This window comes from Gobius niger (assembly GCF_951799975.1).
Source record: "Gobius niger genome assembly, chromosome: 22".
NCBI lineage: Eukaryota > Metazoa > Chordata > Actinopteri > Gobiiformes > Gobiidae > Gobius > Gobius niger.
Window position 1 is genome coordinate 16,406,879 of NC_136873.1, and position 18,542 is coordinate 16,425,420.

At 42.8% G+C, this 18,542-nt stretch overlaps 1 protein-coding gene across 4 annotated transcripts in view; it reads left to right on the plus strand.

The window, feature by feature from the left end:
• Nucleotides 1–11,669, plus strand: part of dazap1 (DAZ associated protein 1) — a gene marked incomplete at its 3' end in the record, with an annotated part of 60,502 nt that extends 48,833 nt beyond the window's left edge. For 2 of the 4 annotated variants that reach the window (XM_079580936.1, XM_079580937.1), the window contains exons 12-13: nt 3,655–3,747; nt 10,839–11,669. In XM_079580936.1, coding sequence (XP_079437062.1) covers nt 3,655–3,747; nt 10,839–11,035 — 290 coding nt within the window. Of the gene's footprint in view, nt 1–3,654; nt 3,756–10,838 lie in introns of those variants that run through there. The other 2 variants (XM_079580938.1, XM_079580939.1) reach the window with 2 other exon arrangements.
• Nucleotides 11,670–18,542: the final 6,873 nt, after the last annotated feature.

Consider the following 18,542-nt stretch of genomic DNA (forward strand, 5'->3'; position numbering starts at 1 on the left):
CAACTAGCTGCTATGCTGCTAACAGCTAGCCCGCACCGATCCGGTGAAGTATTATGTACTAATAACGTCAATAAAGCCAATAACTTCATAAAACAGCCTTTATGATCATCGCACACTGCATTTGTGGTTTGAGCTGTAGGCGATTGTAACAAGCTAACAGTGTAACCTGGAATTACCATTGTCCACCGGCACAAATAGTAGCAAAGAGGGACTAGTTAGCCCCACAACAGTCAAGATGCAGCTAGCCGGCTACGCTTCAGAACTCATTTTAAATCACACGCCCCTGACGTCTCCATCACGTTCGGTCTGAATGCAGTATGCTATCAACAGGAAGTGCACTGCGCGACAACGGTGTCATTATTTATCACAGCTCCGCTCAGTGGATGAGATTTGGGAGAGCAGAACTTCCAAATTGGTTTAGTAGTTCGCTGATACCAATATCTGGTAAATCTGTGGTACTTGTATAAAATGCAATACCATTAAGGGCTGAACAGTACTTTGCTAAATTATTGTTGTTGCTTTATTTATTCATGCAATATCCGAAAAAGCCAGCATACAGTTTTGACACAATTGATGGAAAAAACAAATTCTTTACAATTTCTGTTGCTGGAGTGTACTGTGTTAAAAGGGTTTAGGAGAATATTGCATAATCAGTATTGTGTTAATCAAGACTGTTGTCGAATATCACAATCCTTCCTTGAATCGTGCAGCCCTGGTCTTCGTTTTACAGCCCAGATTCAGTTCACGGTACCCTTGAATAGGCCCAGGACGTTAACATTTGGGAGGAGACAAAACATGATCATTTCCCGGGATACGCGGGTGATGTCACATAGCAACAGACGCCAAATGAGTCTCAGACATTATTTGTTTGGAAACTGAGTCCACGACCGTAAGAGTTCTGTTGAGAATGAAAAGAGTGTGTACTGTACCCTCTTTTTTGAATATCCCAATGTTTTTCTGCCATCATGCAGCCCGGCTTCTATTGGTATCGGAACAACATCACAGGAGAAAAATGACTTTCCTTCTGGTGCCACATTTAAGATAAGACACTGCTGGTGAATAGGAAAAAATACATTTTATCCACTTGCTGACATAGTCTTTCATTTGATTTTTTAAAACGAAAATATAGACATCTTTGGCCATTTTTAGCAAGTGCATCGAGCCAGGGTTACTTTCATGGGTTCATATCACGGCCATATTAGATACAAAGATTTTTGCTTATTTTTTTCAGAGAATATCTTGTCTTTGAATAAACTAGGTTATACTATAGCTCTAGCTTTTGAATAAAAAAAGAAATTGGTGAAGTTAAGGTTTCTGCAGGTGCTACTTTAAAGGTGCATTATGTAACTTTTTACGTGAAAACGGTGTTAGAACATATACGTGTGTATATCCCTGCAGACTTTGACGGTTGTTGTCATACATGCATTATTCTCACCTTGGGTCAACCACATCTCTACTTAAAGGTGCATTATGCAACTTTTTATGTGTATTTGAGCTTGTCGTGACCCAGCGGCTGCATGAGTGGTCCGCATGGCGCCTTTACTTTCCATCACAGTGTTCTGTACAACGCTCCAGGATCAATTGCTTTGTAGGTTTTCTGGTGAGAGGCTCCGTCAGCAGTGAAATCCTTCCAAACGATGGATCCTGGAGCGACCTAAGGACCACTGTGATGCCATGCTGACCTCTCATGCAGCCGCAGGGTCACTGCAAGGTCAAATGCACACAAATATCAACTTTTTCCACATAAAAAGTTGTGTAATGCACCTTTAAGTAGAGATATTGTTGACTCAAGGTGAGAAAAATGCATGAATGACGACAGCCGCCAAAGTCTAGCGGTATACACGCGTGTACCTTGTAACACTGAGGTTTTCTTTCCAGTCTTGCAGCAGCATCACTTTAGTAGCTCCTACAGACTCTAACCCTTTCTGAGGGATTTTTCATTGTATAATTCCTAACCTGATTTATTGAGTTTTGCCCCAACCACCCCAAAAACGAGCTCAATTTGACATTTAAACTAAAAACTAGTTAATTTGCAAACTAAACAATTATGTTAAACCTCTAAAATCCCTTTTGATTATAGATTGTCACTGTCTATCCATCAATTACATTTTGTAGCTGAAAATATTGCCATTTTGCTTTTTATGCAGACATTTCCTCATTTCTATGAAAAACAGAAGACAAAAACATTTTTGGTAGCACTTAAGATTACAGTTCCATGTGTATTAGGTACAGGGAACAAGAAAGTCATTCCACGTGTAGAGTTCTTGGTTTATTAAAGGTGTACAACATGTAGTGCAGGTGTTTCGGCGAGATGCACTAGCTTTATAAAGAGCATGCTCCTGTCATAATTCCTGTATTAATCATAATATGGTTGTAAAAAAGATTAAAGACCTAACACCAGACCTTTAAATAAAAATAAACCAAACACATTTGATTTAATAGAGACTCATGAGATCAACCACAGATTTAATACGACATGCTCAATTACAGAAGTGATATACTAGACATAAGAGGGGAACCAAAACATTACGTTACAGACTTACAATATTTAAAGGATCTGTATCATGCTATTTTAGCCATTCCAAAGTTAAGTATAGGCATGTTTATGATATATTGTACCTCTACCATTATGGAGCACTCATTTTTGTGATAAATATAAGTGTTTTCTGGAGGTATTTTTCAAACCCGGAAGACACAACGCTTCGATTCAGTTAACTCTGCCCCCTCTCTCCGCACATACTTTACCGTAAAATAAATAAACAGCAATAAGTAAAGATACTTCATGATGCAGTTATACGGAGTTGACATCTGCAACACAGCTTCATAAATGGCTAACACACAAGCTAATATGCTAACACAAGCTAACACGCGTTTGGATTGACTCACCGCTCTGGTCCATCGCTGTTTACATTGTGGGACTCGCGTTGGTTATAAAAGTTAATCCACTTTGATTCTGGCGAAGGTTCACCAAACATCCATCAGTGACAGTCACAGAAAAACAATATTTTGGTGAAAGTCGCCGAATCCCGGAGAAAAAAACAACTTCTGCCGAGTGGCCTCTTTAGAAAGGTTGAATAAACTCCCGTCCTTGTAGCCAAACGCGCTTCTTTTTCTCCGTCCGTGACATTATCGCTAGGTAAGAATAAAGAACAGGTGTGTCCAGAATAAGTTACAACGAGGATTGCTGAGAACTGCGTGAATGAAGCCACAAACCACTCTGGGGGTGTTTTTGATAAGGAAATAGCATTGCAACATGGCTAAAAGCTCTAAAAAGTCGATTTTGCATGATATAGGACCTTTTAAAATAAGCAAGTGGAGACAGAGATGAATAAATACAACAATAAACCACATTTTTTTTCCCCCTCATTCGTATTTATGTCAGGAATCTACTGCAAGAGTTTCAAATTGATAAGCTCTACATATTTTTTACTTATTAACCTGCAGTGTCTCCTCAAAAACATAACAAAACAAACAAAACGATTGTTATTCTTCCACACACGCCCTTGTCAAATGGAGTGGGAACCCTGTGCAGCTGTAACCTCATCACTTGCTATGCCAAGCTAGCCGTACGTTAAGGACAGCAGCGCTGGTCAGTGCTGGTAGTCGAGTTGGCCAGGTCCAGTCATCCTTGGTGTGCTCGTCTCGTCCCGATAGGCCTCGGTAACTACCCCCAGGACCCCTCCGCCTACGGACCCACTCGCCCCACTCACACTTATGGTCAGGAAGAGCAGGGAGGCTATAGCGCAGGTAGGTGACAGCACTGTCTTTCTACAAACTCTTTTTAGACCTCTTCTTCCCACCTTTTTTTTCTTTTTTTTTTAAATAAGAGCTGCACTACTATCATCGCTTTCCGTTGCTTTTGTGTTGGAGTATTCCGCGCATGTACTCTTCTTCTTCTTCTCTTTTTTTTTTTGCATGTCCCAGACGAACGACATAGTCTGCCTGTGTAGCGAGCCACAGCCAGCCCGAGCCTTTTCCGCTCGAGTCGATCTGAAAAGGAAATGAGGCGGGAAGCGCGCTCTCAAAAGGCTGTGGTTTTTGCCCGCACTAAGACATGTCCTCCTTTTTTCTTTTTTTCTTTTTTTTTTTTTCTCTCCACGTTCGCCTTGTGTTGCTTTTGCTGATTGCACACTCGAAGGATGATCTAATTGTCAGACACTTGTTCATGGTTGAGTTGTCAATGCCTCATCAGCCGCTCATTCACCCGCTCTGTTCTCTCCCATGTTTTAGCTGAAGGGGCTGGCGAAGGAAGGAAGACTTGAGAGAGAGAGAGAGAGAGGCCGAGATGACGTGAAAACCTTTTTTTTTTTTTTACGTTTCATTCTCGTGTCCTGTTGAGACTCTTCTCGTAGCACAGCATGAGCCGACGCCCGACCTGTTTTTACTGTTTCGGGGTCACTTCAGTCCGGTTGAAGTGTTAGCCGTAGTAACTCGGCTAGGCTTTTCAAAAAAAAAAACCTGCTCTTGCCTTGAAGTCATCTAGATCGCTCATTAACATTGCCCATCTGCTTCCTCACAAGTGGAGTAAACAAATCAAATAGTGTTTATAACGGATAAAAAAATGCAGTTTCTAAAGCAGTTTGGTTCTTAAGGTGAGGCGATGAAGGCAATTAAAGAACAAAAAATAATAATTTACCAAGAAAAGTGCTAAATGACTCACTCAATCATCTTCAATCCATCTTCTTCCGCTTTATCCGGGGCCGGCTCGCGGAGGCAGCAGCCTGAGCAGAGATGCCCCGACTTCCCGATCCACCCACACCTCCTCCAGCTGTCCTGGGGAGGGGAGCCCGAGGTGACACCAGGTCAGAGACATATAGGGCTTTTCCACCAAGGTGCTGGTTCTGGGCTGGTTCAGAGCTGGTTCTGGTGCCGGGTTGGTTCCATACTGACTTGGTTTTCCACCAAAATGAGAGCTGTGCCTATTGTCATTGCAACGCTTTGGGAAGTCAACATCAAAAATGGAAAGTAACATCTTACTACAGCCACTTCTGGTTATAAAATACAGAAAAATAAGTTTATGTTTCAGTCACAGCAGCCGTTAACATTTTGATTTCTTCTTTCTAACTCTTGTTTTAGCTAAAGAGCATAAAGCAAAACAACAGTTTCCTCCACAGAGACAGTTTTGGCTTCTCCAGGAAGTTCTAAGCACAAACTAACTAGTATTGATTGTTTGTTGGAGGAGAGAGCCACGCCCCCAGCTGCTGACATCACTGGTGCTCGTTTCTTGGTCCAGCTTTTAATTGGTTCCCAACCGGCACCAGATTTTGGAACCAAGAGCCAGCGTTTTTTCAGTGGAAAACGAAAGAACCGGTTCTGAAACTGGAACTGGCCCAGAACCAGCACCAGCACCAGCACCAGCCTGGTGGGAAAGGGCTACCAGTCCCTCCAGCGTGTCCTGGGTCTTCCCTGGGGCCTCCTCCCAATGTGACACGCCTGGAACTCCCGAAACAAATGCTGAACCACCTCAGCTGGCTCGACGTGAAGGAGCAGCGACTCTACTCCGAGCTCCTCGCCCGGTCTCGGAGGGCGCGCTCAGCCACCCTGCGAAGGAAGCTCATTTCGGCCGCTTGTATCCGTGACCCCGTCCTCTCTGGAATGTGACCTCACTCAATCATTCAAACTTTATAAAGTACAAATTGAATAGATTGTGCATTACTGTCCACCTGGGCCTGACATTGTACATACGTAACACTAAATGATATATTTTCTGAAGTATATTATTTAATCAGAATCCCTGGGATACAACTTTGACGAATGAGACGAGCTTTTCGTGTGAACCGGCCTGTCAGGTCCAATCAGAAGAGAGGGGAGGAGCTGGATCGTTGTGTTCCTGCTCCTCTTTTTCCCGTCTACGAGGGGAGGAATTTGATTGTTTAATTTCACTATATCTCTCTTCACTTTTGCAACATTAACTTTAAGTACATCTACGCAGCCCACAGAATAGTATAGTGTGTTACACCTGATGAAATAATGTGTATAACAGTATAAGTGACACAAATCAAGGTCAAGGTCAAGTTTATTTCTATAATTCACATTTAAAACAACCACGGCTGCCCAAAGTGCTTCACAACACAGACAGATGATAAAAACTAGGAATACAAATACAAACAAGGCATAATAAACTCTACGTCAAAATCAAATTTAAACAAAATTACAATGGAGAAACAGTAGAACATATTAAAAGGCCTGTGTAAAGAGGTGGGTTTTAAGGGAGGACTTAAAACTGCTTAGAATCGGGGCCAACCGGATGTTGAGGGCCAGACTGTTCCACACGGGGGGCAGCAGCGGAAAAAGCTCTGTCTCCTCTGGTTTTCATGTGCGTTTTGGGCACATCCAGAAGGAGCAGGTCAGCTGAGCGAAGTGCTCTGGACGGGGCATGGACAGAGAGTAGCTCAGACAGATACAGACGTGCCAAGCCATTTAAACATTTAAAAACAATTAGAAGAATCTTAAAATTGATTCTGTGACAGACAGGAAGCCAGTGCAGACGGGCGAGCACAGGTGTAATGTGCTCACGTCGCCTGGTGCCGGTCAGCAAGCGGGCCGCTGCGTTTTGGACCATTTGTAGCCTCTTAATGGACGCTTTGTCCAAACCACAGTACAAAGCATTACAGTAGTCTAAACGAGTGGTAATGAGCGCATGTACTGCTTTTTCAAGTTCGTTGATCAGATCTGAGATAATGCACATGATCAAATGTTTAGTAAATGACCCACTAAGACTTTTTATATTGTGCTGTAGATTACAAACAAAAAAACATGATGTTTTCATATGAGGTTAAAGGATTAAACTCTATTGTCCCCGTAGGGACATTTGTCGTCTGCATTTGACCCATCCTTCGATGCCGCTGGGGCGACCTGTCAGGATCAGTGAGTGACCACAGTGCCCAGACGCCTATTGTGATGGCCCACACTACAAAAAGTAAATATCAAGCATTGGCTTAAATGACTTGAATTGAGGAAATGTCTCTTGTTTTGAGCGGTTTTCACTCATTTAGACACTTTTCCTGATCGGAATAAGTTTCCTTTGCTTGTTTGAGGACATTTCAGACCAGTTCTAGGGTAAATCTCGCTTGAAATAAGAAAGTAAAATTGCCAATGAGATAAGACCAATTTTCTTGCCCCATTGGCAAAGAAAATGACCTGAAATAAGAATACGAAATGTATCAAAACGAGTCAGAAACATCTCAGAACAAGTGAAATAATCTAGGACAAATGCCCAACAACATCTTAACTAGTCAAAACAACAAAAATTTGGATTATTGTGCTCAAATTGAGATGTTTATACTGATCTAGTTAATTACTTTTTGCAGTGCAGAAAGGCCCACTCAGTCGGAGAGTCAAACCTTCTTGCTGTGACGCGAGAGTGCTAATCACTCAGCCACAATATGCCCAAATAATATGGCTAATAACAGCAACAACTACAAGAAACTCCCAAAATGTCCTATATTTGTGAGCACAATGGATCGTAAAGGACCAAGTTTGAATGAAAATGTGGGTTCAGTGGTTCTTGCTTCACAGCAGGAAGGTCCCATGATGCCAAGCCACATTAGTTTCCCTGTCAAAAATATAGCCAATTATTACATATAAAATAAAAATAGCTTATTTTCAGATGAAACTGAAGGAAATTCTTAAAGGGATAGCTCTAAATGTAGTTTTTTTTTATCTCGCCTTAAGATCCGAGTAATGAAAAGTTTCAGCCCCACCACCCACTGACCTGCCCCACCTCCGGTTACTGGAGATTTGACAAAGCAAAGGCGTGTTAGGAGGGAAATGCTGCCATCTACTGTTCATAGAGGAAATGGGGCTTGATGATTGTGGTTTCCTTCCCTAAATGCTTTATTTCATTTAAACCGAACTTTACCTTCAGGAAATTGGTCTGAAAATTCACCATGAAGTTGCGATTTAGGCAATATGTCAGAATTCTAAACTTTGTTCTAGTTTTTTTCTAATATATCAATTCTTTGTGATAGAAATAAGTACAACGGCAGGATGGATAAACTGGATTGATCAAAGTGGGAGCAAGAGAGCCAGAAGCTGCTTTGGCTCCAGCTAATGGTGCTAACGAATGGCTAACGGCTCAGTTCTTCACAGCGGGTCTGGGAACACGAGGTCATCACATGGTGCACACGCCATGTAGCTCTTCTCCTTTTTCTTCCTCTTCTTCTCAGTCTTCTTTCTTTTCTTGTTGTTCCTCCTCTTGTTCATCTTTTTCTTTCTCTTCAGCCCCCAGCCTCTTCCTTTTCCCTGCCTCTCCTTGCTCCTCCTCTAAGTTTCTATTCCCTTTTATTCCACTTTTTTTCTACTTCTTCCTCTTCTTCTTTTTCTTGCTCTTCCTCCTCATGTCCTCTTCCTCCTCCTCCTCCTCTTCTTCCACTCCATCTTTTACTTCTTCCTTCTCTTCCACTTCTTCTTGTTCCTCCTCCCCTTATTCGCCGTATTCCTCCGCTTCTCTTCTTCCTAAGTTTCTTCTTCTTTTCTCCCTCTTCTCCTTCCTCCTCTTCTCATCCTTCATCCTCCTCTTCTTCCTCTCCCGCTTCTTCTGCCGTTTTTCCATCTTTCTATTTCTTCCCCCACAAGCGGTAGTGTGGGTTTTAAGATCTTTATCCTCGCAGCAGTAACCTCAGCACCACATGGTACTATCGGATCTTCCTCTTCTCCTTCTTCTCCATCTCCCTCTTTTTCTTGCTCTTCCTCCTCTTGCACTTTTCCCCTCTTCCTCTTCTTCCTCTTTTACCTCTCCATCAAGCTCTATTCCCACTCATTTTTTTCTTCTTCCTATTCGACATTCTCCTCTTCTCCTTCTCCTCTTTTGTACTTCTTCCTCCTCCTCTGCCTAAGTTACCTCTTTTTCTTCCTCTTCCTCCTCTTGTTCCCTCTTCTTTTTCTTCCTCTCCTCCTCTTCTTCCACTCCATCTTTTTGTTTCTTCCACTTCTCCTTCTTCCTCCTCTTCATCCCTCTCTTCTCCTTCCTTTTTTCTCCTCCTTCTTCTCCTTCTCCATCTCCTCCTTCTCATTCTCCTTCTTCTCCTTCTTCTCCTTCTCCTTCTTCGTCTTCTCCTTTTTCTTCTCCTTCTTCTCCTTCTCCTTCTTCTTCTCCTTCTTCTCCTTCTCCTTCTCCTTCTTCTCATTCTCCTTCTCCATCTTCTTCTCCTTCTTCTCCTTCTCCTTCTTCTCCTTCTCCTTCTTCTCCTTCTCCTTCTTCTTCTCCTTCTTCTCATTCTCCTTCTCCTTCTTCTTCTCCTTCTCCTTCTCATTCTCCTTCTTCTCCTTTTTCTTCTACTTCTTCTCATTCTCCTTCTTCTTCTTCTTCTCCTTCTTCTCATTCTCCTTCTTCTCATTCTCATTCTCCTTCTTCTTCTTCTCATTCTCCTTCTTCTCCTTCTTCTCCTTCTTCTCATTCTTCTCCTTCTCATTCTCCTTCGTCTCATTCTTCTACTTCTTCTCATTCTCCTTCTCCTTCTTCTTCTCCTTCTTCTCATTCTCCTTCTTCTCATTCTCCTTCTTCTTCTCATTCTCCTTCTCCTTCTTCTCCTTCTCCTTCTCATTCTTCTCCTTCTCATTCTCCTTCTCCTTCTTCTTCTCATTCTTCTCCTTCTTCTCCTTCTCCATCTCCTTCTTCTACTTCTCATTCTCCTTCTTCTCCTTCTTCTCATTCTTCTCCTTCTTCTTCTCCTTCTTCTCCTTCTCATTCTTCTCCTTCTCCTTCTTCTCCTTCTTCTCCTTCTCATTCTTCTCCTTCTCCTTCTTCTCATTCTTCTCCTTCTCATTCTTCTCCTTCTCATTCTCCTTCTTCTCCTTCTTCTCCTTCTTCTCATTCTTCTCCTTCTCCATCTCCTTCTTCTACTTCTCATTCTCCTTCTTCTCCTTCTTCTCATTCTTCTCCTTCTCCTTCTCCTTCTTCTACTTCTCATTCTCCTTCTTCTCCTTCTTCTCCTTCTTCTCCTTCTCATTCTTCTCCTTCTCCTTCTTCTCATTCTTCTCCTTCTCATTCTTCTCCTTCTCATTCTCCTTCTTCTCCTTCTTCTCCTTCTTCTCATTCTTCTCATTCTCCTTCTTCTCCTTCTCCATCTCCTTCTCATTCTCCTTCTTCTTCTTCTCCTTCTTCTCCTTCTTCTCCTTCTTCTCCATCTCCTTCTTCTCCTTCTCCATCTCCTTCTTCTCCTTCTTCTCCTTCTTCTCATTCTTCTCCTTCTCATTCTCCTTCTTCTCCTTCTTCTTCTCCTTCTTCTTCTCCTTCTCCATCTCCTTCTCCTTCTCATTCTCCTTCTTCTCCTTCTTCTTCTTCTCCATCTTTTTCTTCTCCTTCTCCATCTTTTTCTTCTCATTCTTCTTCTCCTTTTTCTCATTCTCCTCCTTCTCCTTCTTCTTTTCCTTCTCCATCTCATTCTCCTTCTTCTCCTCCATCTCCTTCTTCTCCTTCTCCATCTTCTTCTTCTCCTTCTCCATCTTTTTCTTCTCCTTCTCCATCTTTTTCTTCTCATTCTTCTTCTCCTTCTCCATCTTCTTCTTCTCCTTCTTCTCCTTCTTCTTCTCCTTCTCCATTTTTTTCTTTTCCTTCTTCTCATCTTCTCCTCCTTCTTCTCATTCTCCTTCTTCTTCTCCTTCTCCTTCTTCCTCCACTTCTTCTTCCTACCTCTTCTTTCTGCTTCTTACCCCACAGACGTGTATGGACCCTCTAGGCCACAAAGGGCCATAATAGATTTTACTCATCTACAAATAGAAAAGTGTAAAGGGATTTGAACCTGTGGCAGCAGAGCGGGTCTGAAGATCTTTACCGTTGCCGCAGTAACAATAACAATAACCGCCTCTGTCTCTCGCCCCCCCCCTCCCCTCTGCAGGATACGGCCAGGAGCTGACCGCGTTCGCCCACACCTTCGCCGACCCCACGGCGCCCCCCACCTCCTACGGGGCGCCCGCCGTGGCCGCGCAGCCCGCCGCCATCGCCGCCGCACAGCCCGCCCCGCAGCCCGCCCCCAGCGCCTTCGGACGGGGGCAAAACCACAACGTACAGGGCTTCCACCCCTACAGGCGCTGACGACACGCCCACCGCGCGGGACTCGGCTGCAGGTCGCCGTCTTTGGTTTTTGCTTTTTTCGGGCCGAACGCACAGTACGCAGGGATCCGGGACATTTCAGCGCGGCTCGCGAAAAAAAGGGAGTAAAGCGTCCCCAAACCCCTCCCACCCTCGCCCCCCTCGCCCCCTCCCCCGCTCCGTGTTTTCTAGTAGAACTACTTTGCAATAATTTTGATTGTCTGGTCAAACACTAGCACAGAGAATAAATGTGAAGAGACTTTGCTCATAGAAACGTATGTATATTTATGGTGGACGACGAGTCACAAAAAAAACAAACGACAACAAAAAAAAACAGGGTCTGGAACTTTTCTCAGCTTTAAATTCTTGGGGAAAAATGTTTTTATTTTTCATTTTGATGGACTTTTGTTTACTTTCTGAGCCTTTGAAGTTTGTTTAAAAATGGAGAGTATGAAATATATATTATACACAAACTGTGCAATTTTTTAAAAAGAGAAATTTTGTACGATACGTGTACACTTTGCTTGTTTTTTTATTTAAAGACGTAGACTTCCCTCAGGTGGCTGTTCGGGTGCATTTTGCACTTATGCAAAAAGACAAAAAAAGGACAAATTATTAAAAAAATAAATGTTTTTAAAAAGCCAGTGTGTGGAGTCGTACATCGGTCGTTTGTGCAGTACTGCCCTGTTCGTATGGAGTACTGAGTATTGTCTGATATACAGTGTATTCTGCTTAGCCTTGATGCTGTTGTGGTATAAAGTACCAGCAAGGCCGTGGGAACCCAGGGTGCTGAGGGCGCTGCAGCACCCCCTGGTGGATAGTTTGTGAACTGCAGGCAATATTGACACCTTAACTCCCACCTGAACCGAGCACATTTTCTCCAGCTTTACCCCAATCCAAAAGCTTGTGGAAAAAAGGTGTGAAAATAGCAACAAAACTGAGACAAAAACAATGATGGAAATGTGACAAAAAAGGGAGAAAACATTGACGAAGAAGTGACAAAAAATTTACAAAAAATGTACAAAAAAAAGACAAAAATTTGACAAAAAAAATTACAAAAAAATTACAAAAATGGACAAAAAATGGACAAAAAAGTGAGAAAAATTTGATGAATAATTGAGGAAAAATGGACAAAAAAATGCGAATAATTTGATGAAAAAGTGACAAAAAATGGACAAAAAATGGACAAAAATTTGACAAAAAAATGACAAAAATTGACAAAAAATTGACAAAAAAATGCGAATAATTTGATGAAAAAGTGACAAAAAAGTCACGAAAATTTGACAAAAATGAGACGACTGCCCAACAACAAAAGTGATAAAATCTGATGTGGGGAAAAAGATCAACTTAGTTTTGTAGGTCTTTCGAATGAGGCGTTACACTGGCCTACAGGATTTGGGTAAAGCTGAACTGGAGAAAATGCTCTCGGTTCAGGCGGGAGTTAAGAGGTTAATAAATAGGATTTATGCACAGAAAAAGTATTTTGGGGGTAAATTTTGTCCCTCAGAACTGAGTTAGTTAGTCCCTAACTAAAATATCTTCCCACGGCTCTGCGTACCAGTCACAAGTTTGGAAACACTTTTGATGTATTTATTGGGGCTCGACCGATATATCGGCCTTTTTAGCGGCCGATATCTCCGGGACCGAAAGCGATAGAGACTTCCTAGGCCTCACCTATTTTACATATTGTAGTTTGTAAACTTTTGCGTATAATTTTGGAACCATAATGTAAACTGTTTTTTGTTTTGGAATCTACTGATTTTTGCCTTTCAAACAAGCTCCCTCTGAAGTACCTACTAAACATAATTATACGGCGCCCCCTGCTGTCTCAGTTCAACACTGACACTCGGATGTGCTTTACATGTTTTCCATTGAATCATCAGGGCAAATCGTCAATCGTTTGTGCTGTTTTGTCGGTACCTTGGCGCACTATAAGGCAGTACTCCAAGCAAACAGCTATTTTGAAGAAGCTTTTTTAAAATTTAAAACATAATTCCATATGTTCATTTATAGACAAAGGCTGCGAGTGAGAATCTACAATGGAAAAAGGCTTTAAAGAAAAGAAAAAACAAAAGAGTGTTTCCAAACTTTTGACGGTACTGAAAGTGTATCATGCTTGGCCAGCAGAGTGCGCACTTTCTCCCTTTATGCAACAGAGGCCAGTGGCGACATGCTGGTCAGGAAGCAGGGGCGGACTGGCCACATGTCCATTCTGGAAGAGCACAGAGGGGCCACCAGTCCCGCCTCAACCGAGCTTTACCCAAATCTAAAAGCTGAAAAGAAAAGCATCAAAATAGCGAGAAAAAGAGGATGAAAACAAAACAAAAATGTGCTGGAAAAGCAAAAAAAAAAAGACAAAAAATGTGATGAAAAGGCAACAAAAAATGATGAAAAAAACCAACAAAAATATGACAAAAATGACGTGACGAAAAGTTACCATCACTTTTGTAGGTCTTAGCTTTCAAATGAGGCGTTACATTGTTGCTCTCCAGTCGAGAAGCTTTTAGATTTGGTTAAAGTCCGGTATAAAAAAACATGAATCTAAAAGGAATTCCGTGGAGTATGGTGGACCACAAGGCTCAATTTTGGGACCATCATTATTTATTATTTATATTAAGGATTTTGCTTCTGTTTCTACGACCACCTTTCCCGTTCTTTTTGCTGATGATACCAATAAAAAAAAAAAGATAAAAAGTCGAGTGGTGGCGGGTGGTAAGAGGTTAAAATATGGATTTGTGGAAGTGTCACATTTACGCTAATTTGGGCCAGGCTGGTCAGAGTCCAGGGCTGTTTTTCAGTCCCAGTCAGGAAGATACAGTTTGTTGGAGACGGTGAAACCTGGAGGAACATCATGGGAATAACGTAAGGATGACTGACACAAAACACAGCTGTTTCTGAGGAGGCTTTGACAAAACAACATGGTTAACTTAAGACTAGTGATGGGCAGGTGAGACCATGATTGGACCGCAGTGTAGAAGCGCCATCTGGTGGTGAAAAAGCATTACACTGGTTTGCATTACAGGTTTTTTGAGCTGATTTCAATCGGTTTTCAATCAGGTCCATTTTTTACCCCTTGACCCCATGTCTTCTGTAATGTCTTCTTTTGTGGGGTTGGCTGGAACCAGTGTTAATGTAATGTTAACATACTTTAATTTACTTTTAGTCTTTTGCCGAAAACGTCATTTAGTTTGAGTCAAGATTTACTTTTAGTCGACAGAAAGTGTAAGTGTACGTTTGGCCTGGATTAGGGTTCGGGAAATAACTAAATGAACTTTATTGGATGCAGCAGAACCAGATGTGTCCTGAAGGTGGTGCTCCAGTCACGCACAGGCCAAAAGCAGAACTCTGCAGGGCCCATTCACACATTCTTAAACTACTGAAAGAAATACTAAATACTTTTCTCTTGAATCACAAATGCTCCAGTAGAAAGTACAGATATCTGCACTAAAATGTACTGAAGTAAAAGTATTCATCATAAAACGTACACAAGTAAAGTAAAAATATCTCAAATGTTTGTCACTTTGCTTTTGTTGCTTTCCACCCTGTTCCCAGATTCTGTGATCCACCTGCACTTCCTACGCCAGGCCTGAGGGGGGAGCTGTTCACTTACTCCACCTGATGAGCTCTTTCACCAATGTCTCTGGTAATGAAATGAATGGCTGTATTTTGTTCTGTTTTTGTGGTAGGATCAGAGCACTTCTGCTGCAGTAGCACCCCCTGGTGGCCAGTGGTGACTCCTAAAAGAAAACAGATTCCAATGGAGACTTTTCTCCTCCCAAACACAGCTTAAAAGTCTGACCCCAAAAAGGTTATTTTGTAACAACATTGCTGTGACCCATGTGACCACACTGGGCAGAGTTTATATGTTTAACGGCACTGGTGTTTGTTTGTAGAATTAACAAGTTTAGGCTTTGATTGACAGGCTCTGGAGCTCTGGGCAGGCTGTCTGAGGGCGGAGCTTCCTGCCTTTTTTCTATTTTTGCCCTTTTAGGGAACATGCCCTGTAGGAGGAGCAAGGTACACCATTTTATTTTGACACTAGTGAAAACCCATCAACCAAAAGCTTTCTTAAATAAACATTTTCAGATCCTCTTGAAAAGAGTCAACAGAGTCTGGGACACAGAGACCGGGTGCTCCTCAGACTGAAAAGACAGGTCCCCTCGGGTCTTATAATGAGTCTTAGGAATTCTGAACAATACACAGTTTGTTCAGAGCAGACTTATTCAGACGGGTAAAGACAGAGCTGCAATAGTCACATCTGGTGGATATGAAGGTCCTATTTTGACAACATGTTCAGAATTTTAGAGATGTTCCTAATGCAGGGGTTTTCATAAGGGGCCAAATGAAAAGCCAGAATTGAGTGGGAGGGCCGCACCAACAACTTATTCTGCTCAGCTTTATCCTATTGCACATTGCACTAAATTGTGTATTTTGAATATGATGCTGTTATTTAGTAGGACTATTATTTTCTGTAAATATTTTGCCATATCAAGCTAAGGACTCAGGACAAGGACCAACTCAGGCTTAAACAACACGCCTCTCACTGCCACAGCTGTGCAGAGGCTGAGCAGGCTCCTGTCTGGACACTATGGGGGGCTAACTTCACTCAGGTCACAGGCGAACTACAGTGCTCCAAATCCAAACAAAAAAACTGCTCAGTGGCAAAAGACAGTGACACTTTTGGGGGAAGGGTGTGTGATTTACCGTAGGCTATTCAACTTTGTTATTCATTTTTACCATTTCGAACGGAGTTGGTGGGAAATGCGGCTTACCTTGAAGCCGTTGCTTAGCCTCATTTAAACTTTGGAAACTGTGTGTTTCAGTCTTTAAGGTTAAGGCACTTTATATTCCGAGTTCAATGTACTGAATGTACTGTATTCTAATTTATGCATCGAATCAATCTATTGTACAATAAGGAAAATGTTTTGCTACTTTGATACTTAATAGTTAGCCTTTAGTATTTGAATGTATTTGTGCGCTCCTTTTACACAGGCCAGGTTGGATGGCGAGCCTAGAGCCCGAGCTAGAGCCTGTTTGAAACGTTGAGCCTGGATCCAAATGAACTGAATGAGCTGAACTGAATTCACCCAACCGAGCCCCAGGCTGGTAGGAGGCTCCTCAGCAGCCGCCCCTCTCTGTTTTTGTTTCTTTTGGTTCCCACCAACGCGACCCGTTCATCGCGCTCCCTTTTGTGAACTGTTACTTGCCCTGTCCCCTCACCAAACCCTCTGGATTTTGCCACCCCAACGTGGAAGTTGCGGGGCCGTATGAACTTTTTCCATCTGTGTTGCAACAACACCATCGTTGGTAGAACGGATGAATGTGGAGAGTGTAAATAGTGCACATATGGAACGTTCTATGCACTGTGAAATGTGTGAATGGCCATTCGAATATTTTTGTTAAACATGTTTGTTTACTTTTCTAATTTATCACAATATATATATATATATTTGGTACCACTTAAACTTAATAACTTCTAGGTTACAATTACATATACACATGACTGTGTTTATTTACATTAAAGCTACTCTAAGCAATCCCCTTTTGCCGGACCAGCATGGTTGAATCCCCACATTGCAGTGATGTGCCACAGCCACAAACAGCGAGGCAACTTCACCGCCACGCCACTGTCCCACCACACCCAGGACCAGCCACAACCATCACAACCGGTCACCACCCAACCATCACCCACCGTTAATGCCAATCCTTCGAGCGGGAGTCCATGATGGATTCACAGACTCCTTACCCTGCTCCGATCGAGCATGTTCCTAAAAAGGGCATAAGTCGGTATCTTCACTGTAGACTCAGCCCTCGCAGGGCGTGGTGCTCGATCGTAACTGCACCCGCGCCTTTAGCTTGAACGGCCTGTCAATCAAAGTCAGGCCGTCATTAATATACAAGAATTCTAAAATGTACCTTACAAAAACCCGCCAGGCTTCTTTAACTGTACCTAACCAGTGTCACAGGAGCAACAAACAGCTATAGTTCAACGTTATTGGAAACCAGGCTTTACAGTTGTTTAAACCCAGTGTAAAGAGCATTGCTTTCTAGTGCAAAACTAGCTTTTTCTACTGCTACTTGATGGAGGAGGTACTGAGGCAACGGTGGCCAATGGCAGCCCTCTGCACGGTGGTCACGAAACAGTGCTCCCCGCGGCATTTGACCAATCCCTCGACACCACTGGATGACCCGTACGGAGCGCTGGACAATACTTGATATTTGTCGTTCTGCATATTTTGCCAATATATTTAGAACAGAATCCTCCCAGCTGTGTGTTGTAAAGCTCCGCAGCCTGTGAAGAATGTCTCACTTATTATTACATGCGCTTGGAGGCAGTCTTGAAGCAACATCGAAATGTTTTGGTGGTTCTGACTATTTACAGCGACCGAGTAAGCGCACAAGCAGAACATTGGACTCAGCAGCAGACTGTAAATGCTCTGAGTACAGACACTGACAACATTCGAGCAGTTCCTCCTCTGTTGGTATGTGGGTGAAAGGGCGCGAGGCTCACGTGCGCTGCTCAGGATACAGATGTGAGGGAGGGAAGTAGGTAAAAGTTCAGTGTGATGCGGGGGCCTTGAACGCACCGCCAGAGTCAGTCATGTAAACAGCAGCTGTTTTTAGTCTACGCTGAACCTAAAGGCCTCATGACATCAGCCTGAAGAAAACCAACATAACCTTTCACACACTTGGCTGAGGAGGCTGAGAGTTTTGCATTAGTATTCATACAGCATGAATGAATACTTTGTGGGACCCCCTTTTACTGCAATAACAGCAGCAAGTCTTTTGGGGTTTGACTCTACAAGATTTGCACATGTAGAGACTGACATTTTAGCCCATTCCTCTTTACAAAACAACTCAAGCTCTGTCACATTAGAAGGAGAGCGTTTGTGAACAGCAGTTTTCAGGTCTTTCCACAGATTTTCAATAGGATTTAGGTCAGGACTTTGACTGGGCCATTCTAGCACATTAATATGTTTTTATTGAACCATTCCATTGTAGATTTATCTTTGTGTTTAGGGTCATTGTCCTGCTGAAGGTGAATCTCCGCCCCAGCCTCAGTTCTCTTGTGACTCCAGCAGGTTTTTCCCTGTATTTGGCTCCATCCATCTTCACAACTATTCTTACAATCTCCCCAGTCCCCGCTGAGGAAAAGCAGCCCCACAGCATGATGCTCCCCCCCGTATATTTGACACTGGGGATGGTGCACTCAGGACCATGAGCAGTGTTAGGTTTGCTCCATACATAACGTTTTGCATTTGGGCCAAAAAGTTCAATTTTTGTCTCGTCTGACCAAAGCTCCTTCTTCCACATGGAGCTGTGTCCTCCATATGACTTCTAGCAAACTTCAAACGGGATTTCTTATGGCCTCCTTTCAATAATGGCTTTCTTCTTCCACTCATCCATGAAGGCCAGGTTTGTGTAGATACGACTTATAGTTGTCCCATGTACAGTTTCCCCCAGCTCAGTGGCAGGACTTCACAGCTCCTCCAGAGTTATCTTGGGGCAG